Genomic DNA, 10,396 nt, shown 5'->3' on the forward strand with positions numbered 1-10,396 from the left:
ACTTTGTATTTGTAGTGTTGCTTTTTGCAACAAGTTGTTTTTCACCACAAATAGTCCTTCGCAACAATTCTTTCATCCTAATCCAAGATTTCTATCCAACATAATCTTAACATTACATTTGTGAAGTCCATGAAGCTAACTATCTTTTGATAGTGCTTTAATTTAAAGAAAAATATGGATTCTAAAATTATCAAACACAAAGACCAGACCGTTTGGATTGTTGTAAAGCAATGATCGAATGCAGATCTTGTGTGAGTTGGAGTCTGCTAATGGAAAATTGCATGAAATTATCATGAAACTTTCTCTCTTTTTATTAAATTGCCGGAATATAACTTAGTAGATCAACAACCGCTTCTTATTGCTAGAATATAGTCACCATCAGTTGTACTCTTTTGGTATTAACTAATTTCTTATTATGATTTATAGCTCAACATTAATATGTTTACACTTTTGTTTAAGTTTGACTTTATTAATTCTTTTCATTTGTTGTCTTATTGTTTTCTCCGAGTTGACCTTTGATACTTGGACAATAAATAGTTTATTGTTTTCTTGAGCTTTTATGAATTGACAGAAAAGAAATCATAAAATTAGCTCGAAAAGGAATATCTGAAACTTTCAAGTCTCATATATGTTATTTAAACTTCAAGCTTGAGATTGAAGAAAAGAAAAACAAATGACTCACGAAAATGCAAACATCAAAACACAAAGCTACACAATTCTAAAGCTAGATAGCTTGATCACAACAAAATAGTAGCAAGTGGAGATGCACGCTTCAACCAAGTTAAACCACGCCAGCCGCCAGTGCGGATTTATGTAGAGAATGGCAACAATTCCCAGCAACATTGTCATGTAAGACACTGCAAAGCCAATGTAGAAAAGTTCAAAGTCCATAAAACCACAAGCTTCATCTCCCTTGTCATAAGTTGGAATGTTAGATGGTGGTTCAATTTTAGTACAAGCCTTATGTAGTGGAGGTCCACATAGGAGAGGATTTCCCTCGTAACTACTTTCATCAAAGGTACCAAATTGAGCTTTTCTTTCTGGTGTTGTTCCCCAAAAGTTATTGTGTGCCACATTGAAGACGGCCAAAAAGTTCAACTCTATCAATTGTGGGGGAATGATACCATCCAAGTTATTATTGGATAGATCCAAACTCTCAATTTGATTAAGCTTTGAAAATTGGGTGGGGATTGATCCAGTTAGATTGTTGAATGACAGGTTCAACGTATGGATTCTACTCAAGTCTCCAAGCTCGGGTGGAATTTCTCCTTCTAATTTGTTGCATGAGAGGTCAATCCCAGACATGTAGTTGAGCATGTCACCTTTGAAGGAGAAAATTCTATTCTTTGTTGAGAACTCCACTTCTTGTAGTACTTCCACCATTGGTAACATATGATATTGATCATCGAAAACAAACATGCGGACTTTGTTCTTTATCATTGCAAATTGCAAGAATGACATCTCCAAACTATCGAGATAGTTAGCGTAAAAGCTTGATGTTACAGATTTTTTGTAGCTCGACTCAAAAGTTATGTTACTCAAGCAATGGGGTATTTGACCAGAAAAACTATTGTTGGAAAGATCCAACAAACTTAGTTTTTCTAAAAAACATATTTGAATTGGAATTTTCCCCTGTAAATAATTAGATTTTAAGAGGAGAATGCTTAAACTTGAAAGGTTGCGGATCCAATCTGGAATGTTGCCAATAAGGTAGTTATCTCTAAGATTTAGAGTGACTAAATTAGAGCAACCTTTGAATGCATTGGTAATGGGACCAGTTAGCCCATTTTTATTCAAATGAACATGTCTGATCTCGGACCAGTTGAAGCAAGAGGGTATAGAGCCAGCCAGATTGTTCTGGGAGAGGTCAAGAAATAAAAGCAATTTCAAGTTACATAACTCAACTGGAATGAGACCTTCAAGCTGGTTTTTTTTAAGAACAATTCCTGTCAATGACATCATGTTCCCCATCCACCCTGGAAGCATCCCTAACAAATTGTTATTACTGAAATCAATTACTTCCAAGATCGTTGAATTAGATATGCTATGTGAGATCTCTCCGAAAAAGTGGTTGTTGTCCAAATACAAAGATTGTAGGGCTGTTAGATTCGAATTGGCAGGAAATAATTGGCCACTCAAATGATTTTTGGACAATCTAAGGTAGTATAAGGAGGAGCAACCCATTGTCAAATCTTCTGATATTGTTCCAGAAAAATTATTACTTGACATGTCTAAATATTGTAAGGAGACCAAATTACCATAAGAAGAAGGAATAACACCTTCAAAATCATTTTTAGAAATATTTAAAAACTCTAGATTTGGAAAAACTAAACCAAAGTTAGTTGGAATTGGACCTTGTATGTTATTAAATGAAATATCTAAAACCAAAAGGTTGGGAATATAATGATTGGGCAACTGCAAAGTTCCTGTTAACAAGTTATTTCGTAAATTAAGAATCGCCAACCTTGTATTATTTTCTAGCAACCATGTGGGGAACTGTCCCGAGAATTTGTTGTCAGGAAGATGTAGTAGTTGCAAGTCAAACTGGTAATGAAGGAATCTAGTAATTATTCTACTAGACTTGGTAGAAAAGCAGCTTGAGCAACTAAAAGCCTTTAATTGGAAGCCAAGATTCCATCTTTGAGATAGAGTTTGATCAACCAAGTTGTTGCCATCACTAAATATGACCTCAAGCTTTGAGAGATTAAAAAATGAGGAGAATGTGATTGGGTTGAAGTAGTTATGTGATAAATCAAGGTACTCAAGTGACTTCAAACTAGGTAGAGGGGAGAGATCAATGCTTCCATTAAAGAGATTTGAAGAGATATTAAATATTTGAAGTTCTGTCATGTTTGCCAAACATGAAGGCAGTATCCCTTCAAAATTATTATGGCTCAGATCTAACTCTCGTAGATTCATAAGCTCACACAAGCCTACAAAATAAAATGAGTAATAATTATGTTCTACCATTAAGAGATTTTTGCTAAGTAATATTTTGCAAAAATAAGGCTTTCTACCTTGAACGATGGGCAAGCTTCCATTGAGTCTACAACCTCGTATTGTCAATACATTAAGGGAAGTCATTGCTCCAACTTTACGGAGGAAACTTCTGTCAATGTTGGAACCATCCAAATATAACTCCTGTAGGTTCTTCAGTCTCCTCAACTCTAAAATGACAATGAATGTTTTAAAAGTGAGAAATGATTTGTACACTTGTAGGGTGTGCAAGTCACACACACTACTTTTGAAAAAAACAATGTGCAAATTTGGGGTCCACATAAAATAAAATAAAATAAATCAACTTTTTAATGGTTGATGTCTCTTTATTTTCAAATTGAGTAGGTGAGGTTTACACACCCTAAGATTATATCTAACATTACATGATAGATATTCATGTACACAAAAATCATTAAAATGTGTTCAATATGATATAGCATGAAACATTAAATGGATGTCTATTAGTACTTGATCTAACCTTGGAGACTAATTACCTGAAATTGGGATATTGATTGGTCGATCGACTAAGAGCTTGTTGTACCTCAAATATAGTTTCTTCAGCGTTAAAATCTGACCAAGGGATGACAGGAAGCTTTCATTGATGTAATTCCCATCCAAATTAAGCACCTCTAGCTTGCTCAATCTGGATAATCTTTCAAAACCTACAATTTAGACAAAGTATAAATTGATTTCTATTGCATAATTCAAGAAATAAAAAAAGGAAGAAATATTTAAATGGAAAATGAAAAACAGAACAATATAAACATACCTTCATTTGGAACCCATCCAGATACTTCATTCCAACCCAAATCCAGGTACTTGAGCTCTTGAAAGGGAAGAAACAGAGAGGCATTCAGATACCAAACTTCATGATCATTATTAGAAAAGTCCCTCACATGATGGAGATCAAGCTTGATTACATGCCTTGTAGTGTTGTTGCACATAACATATTTCCAATCGCAGCAATTACTCTCCTCGTGAGATGAGTTCCAAGATGTCAAGTAATCATACGAGGAGTTCAGGGAAGCTTTGAATTGCAAGAGAGCTACTCTCTCTTCCCTCAAACAACCATGAATAGAAGATAATTGAAACAAGGCTGCCAACATGAGCCACCACCCAAAAATTCCAAACTCCATTTCACGTTTAGGCGTCTAAGCGAAGTTGTTCTTAAAGAGTTTATAAAAACACCTCAACATTAATGAGGAGACCTTGACTGATGACTTAGAAATTAAGGCCAAAGACTATAAAATTTATATGCATTATATATTAAATTATTTCATGGAAAAATAATAAAGTTGGGAAGACCTTGACTTATGAGTACTGAATATGAGGTTCTATCCAATTTCTCAATCTAGTTCCCTACTTTTCAATTGTCTTCACCTTCTTGATTTTTAATACGTAACGTAGGAATCAGCTTGGAATTAAAAAGAAACGATGAATTTTTAAAATAAAAAATTCAATTAAAGTTTTAGAATTTTAAATTACTGAACATTGAAATATTTATTCAATAAAGAATGTTGATTTAATTAAATAAGACAAAATACATTGTCTCTGAGTACTTATTAAAACAGAGGATGATCCTCTGTTTTCATCCAAGGATCATAGCGCCTGCGTCTTTCATTTTTGGAAAGCTGTTGTAGGTTTCCATTTTTTCTCATAATTTCCTGGCAGCCTCCTCAAGGCTTTTTAGCCTTAGATTTTTGTTCTCCAATTGAGGTTAGTCTTATTTGATACTCGTTAGCCTTTGGTTGAGAAGGAATAACAGTGACGCCAAGTACGCCAAGTATGCCAAGTCGCCTATCACGTACAGAGTCATCAGTCAAAGTCTTCTTTATGCTAATAAGAGAAATGCAAAACTTTTATATAAAAATTAGCATCATTGACTTTGTACTTTACGACCCAGATTTTCCACTAAAATTTAGGCCATTCCGGCAATAATTGTCAAAGTTTGATGTTTTATTTAAACATTTTCTACGATCCAGCTCCAACTCATACGTTTAGACGGAATCTGGAAGGAAAAAAGTATAATGGTCTTGGTTTTGCTTTACGGAAAGGAAACCATTGACTCCAAGTCTTCGGCCTATCATTGACTCCAAGTTTGAGAATACACGTTGAGCTAATATAGAGGCAATAATGCATCACGTCTTCTTAATAATTAGACTCAACAATATTTTTATAAGTCTGTATTTAATATTATTCTTTACATGATATCAGAGTGGAAGTCCTTAATTTAAATATTGACTATACATTTTATCTAATTAATTAAATATTTTACATGATGGTCTCACTTATGGAGCAAATTTTAATTGACGCGTGAGGAAAAGTATTAAGAATATAATACAAACAATTAAATCTACTTGCTATTCACAAATCATATAATTATTATTCACAAATCATCTCAGCTTATCTCATTTCAACTCAGTCACGTACTAATCTACGTACCAATACTGATGCCTTCATATTTAAAATTTAAATTAGTATTATTTTCAATAAAATTTACTTTTTGACCAATTACATTAAATTGGTGCATATATTAATAAGCAGTTGTGATTGTAACTAGATTTTTCTTTAAAATATTGGTGTGTAGGGACTTTTCTTAAAGGAAAGCATTGACCCCAAGTCTTCAGCCCATCACGTAATCCATCAGTCAAGTCTTCTAAAGTTTGATAATACAGGTTAAACCTATTTTGAGCAATTATTATACGGGCAACAATGCTTCGGGTCTTTTTAGGCTCAACATTAACATCTTTAGCATTATACTTTTAACTTTTCATAAAAGATATTGATATTTTTAATTGAGAAACAAGTTATGTACTTTATATATATCTCGACTGTTCTTGCACAGGTAAGGGGTTTTTTTAACAGCTCTTTGTAAATTGTAATGCCTCAACCACAGTACTTCTACTGGCAGAAAATAATGTCGAAGAAAACTTATGCAAGAGTGACATTTTTCAGACTATAATGTCACCCAAACATTATGAAACGGCATATGTTTCTAACAAATCATTAGTACAGTTAAGGTAGCATGTAGCCATAACAACATATGTTACAACGTCAACCCAACAGCAAATGCTTGCTGTTTGAGCAAATGTTGTTCACAATGTTGTACATTTCAATATTTACTTTTGCCTAATTGTTCAAATGAGGCCTTGTTGGTTATACTGGGAAAAATCTTTAACTAAGCAGTTTCTGACACTTGCAGAGTTGGACCATCCAAAAAACTTTTTCTGTATTGAAGTTCTTAAAAGGAAAAAGAGATCAGCTTAATTTTGTATTTTAAAATCCCTAAAACTCTAGTGTATTTTGAATTCAAGTCAACACACTCCAATTTGACTGACAATGTTCCAATATAAAAATAAACATCTTCAAAATCAACACAAACACCTAATTGTACAAACCAAAAATTCTATACAATTCTAGCCCAACTCATCCAGAGCCAATCAACCTACCTTGTGGTGTCAACAAATGTGAGCAGGTTCAGTCAGACATGCTGCCTAAACGGATTACCTACATGGGTGTCCTTAACTTGTCAGCATAATTTCTCTACCAAAAACAATGTTTGTACATAAAATTCGGAGACACGTCCTATTTAAAACAATATAAAAATAAAAAAGAATCTTGCTTTTTCGAAAGCGTGTACTACTCAATAAATCAAACAAACCTCAATTTCACAACCTAACTCTAATTATGGGTCAAAGTAGTTATTTTATATTAAAAAAAATGATGCAACCAATCACATTAATGGTCAATCACATCAGTTATAAAAATAATTAAAAAAAGAAAAGAGTCCATCCCACTGAAAGAAATAACACCAAAAACGATGCACGCAAAAAGCCATATGGAGAAAATCCAACAATTCCAGAGCCAATCAACCTATTTAGCAAATATAGTGCACACTCCACAAGCATATTTATTTTCCTGGCCGGCCTTTCCTACAAGGTTGGATTACCTATAACACTACTGAAACAGAGATATATCAATGGATTTAATTATGCACTAACCAAATTAAACCAATGTAATAGAGATATAGGGTTGGGTACTACATGGCCAACATCCAAAAAATATGCTCACAAAATCATACGGATGGAGGGTTGTGAATGTTTTTACCAAAAGTGCGGCGTGGTTTTCTAGAGGCATTGTAGGCCAAGTTGCGGTGGACAATGGCCGCTATGTGGGCGGGTTGTACGACTGCTATTTGGATGGACTGACCTCTAGTTATTAATTAGGTACATGTTGATCAAGGCATATTTGTGTTCAATTAGAGAGAGGGAGGCATGGAAATGGATGGTTGTTTACCTAAAGGCATAGGTGGCGATGACTGGCTTCTTCAAAATGGGTAAAACCTTAAAATAGGCAGTGTAGAGAGAGAGAGAGAGAGAGAGAGAGAGAGAGAGAGAGAGCAGGCGTGGATAGGGGTGTACAGAAAACAGATAAACCGCCCCAGACCGACCGGAACCGACCTCAGGACGCCGGAACCGCCCAAGAACCAATCGGCGGTCGAGAGAATTTCTCATGAACCGACATCGGTCGGTTCGGCGTGCGGTTCAGGGATAAAAAAACCGCTAAACCGACCGACCGCTAAACTATATATATATTTTTTTCTTTTTATACATATAAAACGACGCCGTTTCACTTTAATAATTGAAACGGCGTCGTTCTCGGACGTATTAAGTTATTCAGTTTAAATATAAAACGGCACCGTTTGGCTTAAGCCAAACGGCGCCGTTTGGTATTAGGGTAAAATACCCCCCCTTCCCCCTTCGGCCTTTCCATTTTCGTCTGGCCGCTACAGTTTCTGAAAACAGAAACCCCCTTCGGCGATCGCTTCTCCTGCGTCTGGCCGTCTCCCGGTCACTGCTCAGCCCCCTGCGTCTGGCCTCTCTCGGTTTCCCAGCCTCTGCTCGACGCCCCTTCCTCTACTGCTCGGTCACTGCTCGGTTTCCGGGTCACTGCTCGACGCCCCTTCCTCTGGTAAAAATACTTTTAGTTTTTACCAAGTTTCTTTTTTTTTTGGATAGGATCTTGCTAGTTGCTATTGCTGACCTAAGTGACCTTAGCTAGATGCTTGCGTTTCTCTCATAGTCATATGGATATTGTGCTGCCATTTTATATTTGGCGACTGCAAATTGCAATGAAAGACTTGCCTATTTATCTTGTTCATCGTAGTCTCGACGGGACCATTCTTAAGCTTGAGTCACCATTGGTTTATGCAAAAGAATAATTGCAGAAATAGGCATAGCTGGAAACACCGAAACAATACCAAAGGGACAAATAACCTATTGAAAGTTTGAAACTATTGAAACTAACATGTCTAGTGCAAATTATTAGTGGTTGTTATTTTTATACTTATCAAAAAAAAAAAAAAAAAGTTATTGTTATTTTTAATATTTTATCACCATATATTTTACTGTATCAACTATGTTTCTTAATTAATTTTGAAATTAATGTTTCATATGTTAGATGGATTCCTCATCAACTCCAATTGATCTTGATAATGATGAACAAACTGTTAATTTGGGAGAGACCCAAACACCAAAACCTTCAAGTGCCCCTAGTAGTACTTGTCCACTACCTAGGAAACGGAAGGGGAAGGACCCGTCAGTTGTTTGGGATCATTTTACGAGAGTTGAGGGTTGTCCCGTAGATGATCCGAAGGCTAAGTGTAACTATTGTGGCAAGATTTATGCTTGCCACTCAAAGAGGAATGGGACTTCAACTATGCAAAACCACTTATCTGCATGTCCAAGAAATCCTCATAAACGCGGGCCTCTAGATAGATATCAACAAACATTGGCGGGTGAGGAAGTTGGAGAGAGTGATAGTAGCGTAGTAAGAAATATTGTAACCCACAAATATAGTGAAGATGCAGTGAGGTTGGCCATTGCGGAAATGGTAATTATTGATGAATTGCCATTTAGAATTGTTGAAGGACAAGGATTTAAGAAGTTGGTTTGGTTACTTGAACCAAGATTTAAAGTGCCATGCCGTGTTACAGTTGCAAGAGACTGTATGAAATTGTTTACATCTGAAAAGGCCAAGCTTAGAAAGTTGTTTAAAGACGGGGAGATGAGAGTTTCATTGACTACTGATACATGGACATCGATACAAAATTTGAATTATATGTGCCTAGCTGCCCATTTCATTGATAATGATTGGAAGTTGAAGAAAAAAATCATAAATTTTTGTTTAATCCCTAATCATCGAGGGGATACAATTGGAAAATATATTGAATCATGCCTCCTTGATTGGGGTATTGATAAGATATTTACTGTCACTGTTGATAATGCTAGCTCAAATGATACTGCAATTTCTTACTTGAAGCATTTTTTGACGGGGAATGTGTTGGGTGGGAAGTATATGCACTTGAGATGTTGTGCTCATATTTTAAATCTTGTCGTGAATGAGGGTTTGAAGGAGTGTAATGACGCCATCACAATGGTTAGAAATGCAGTTAAATATGTGCGATCCTCTCCTGCTAGATTAGACAAGTTTAAGAAGTGTGCAGAAAAAGAAAAAATTGATTGCAAAAAATTGTTGTGTCTTGATGTGCAAACCCGATGGAATTCAACTTACATGAAGTTGGATGCGGCTGAGAAATTTGAAAAGGCTTTTAGGCAGATGGAGAGTGAGGATTATAATTTTCTATCTTACTTTAATGAGGGACACATAGGGCCTCCTAGAGCTGATGAGTGGGAGACAGTGCGGGTTTTTGTTAAAATTTTTGAAGATGTTCTATGATGCCACTTGTCGCTTTTCTGGGTCTCTTCATGTCACAGCAAATACAAGTTTTGTGGAGATTTGCATGCTCCAAAAAGAATTGGTTAGGCTCAGTCAGAGTTCTAATAGTTGTTTGATGAACATGGCCATAAGCATGAGAACGAAATATGATAAGTATTGGGGTTCATTGGATAAGCTGAACTTGTTGTTGTTGGTTGCCGTTGTGCTTGATCCTCGAAATAAGTTAGGCCTTCTCACCCGCAACTTGAGAAAAATTTATGATGAGACTCGAGTATTACATTTGGTGTCTAGTGTGAGACAGTTACTATTCGACTTATACGATGAGTACAATGCTACATTTGGTTCTACTTCGAGTAGCCGAGAACATGTGCCCATTTCGACATCTATACCCTCAATAGAAAGTGAAGAAGAGTCACAATTGTATATGGATTGGTATGAGCCAGATAACGAGATTGAATCAACTGCTGCTAAAACAGAGGTGGACCGATATTTATCAGATGGTTGTGAGGCACTCAGTTCATCTTTTGATTTGTTGATCTGGTGGAGACAGAATGAGGTTAATTATCCTATACTTGCAAGGATTGCACGAGATTTGTTAGCCATGCATGTTTCCACTGTTGCTTCAGAGTCAGCATTTAGTATAGGAGGGCGTGTGCTTGAT

The 10,396-nt window shown here is 35.9% G+C and overlaps 1 protein-coding gene across 4 annotated transcripts in view; it reads right to left on the minus strand.

The window, feature by feature from the left end:
- The window catches only part of LOC122295985 (receptor-like protein 15), a 72,471-nt gene extending 68,251 nt beyond the window's left edge, over positions 1 to 4,220 (minus strand). Inside the window, exons 1-4 of one of the 4 annotated variants that reach the window (XM_043105287.1) lie at positions 3,767 to 4,188; positions 3,492 to 3,659; positions 3,018 to 3,167; positions 610 to 2,933 (exon numbers count right to left, since the gene is read on the minus strand). In XM_043105287.1, coding sequence (XP_042961221.1) covers positions 709 to 2,933; positions 3,018 to 3,167; positions 3,492 to 3,659; positions 3,767 to 4,133 — 2,910 coding nt within the window. In that variant the 5' untranslated portion in view covers positions 4,134 to 4,188 and the 3' untranslated portion in view covers positions 610 to 708. Of the gene's footprint in view, positions 1 to 609; positions 3,168 to 3,491; positions 3,660 to 3,766 lie in introns of those variants that run through there. The other 3 variants (XM_043105286.1, XM_043105288.1, XM_043105290.1) reach the window with 3 other exon arrangements.
- Between the last annotated feature and the right edge of the window lie 6,176 nt (positions 4,221 to 10,396).

Source organism: Carya illinoinensis, chromosome 15 (genome assembly GCF_018687715.1).
Source record: "Carya illinoinensis cultivar Pawnee chromosome 15, C.illinoinensisPawnee_v1, whole genome shotgun sequence".
Lineage (NCBI taxonomy): Eukaryota > Viridiplantae > Streptophyta > Magnoliopsida > Fagales > Juglandaceae > Carya > Carya illinoinensis.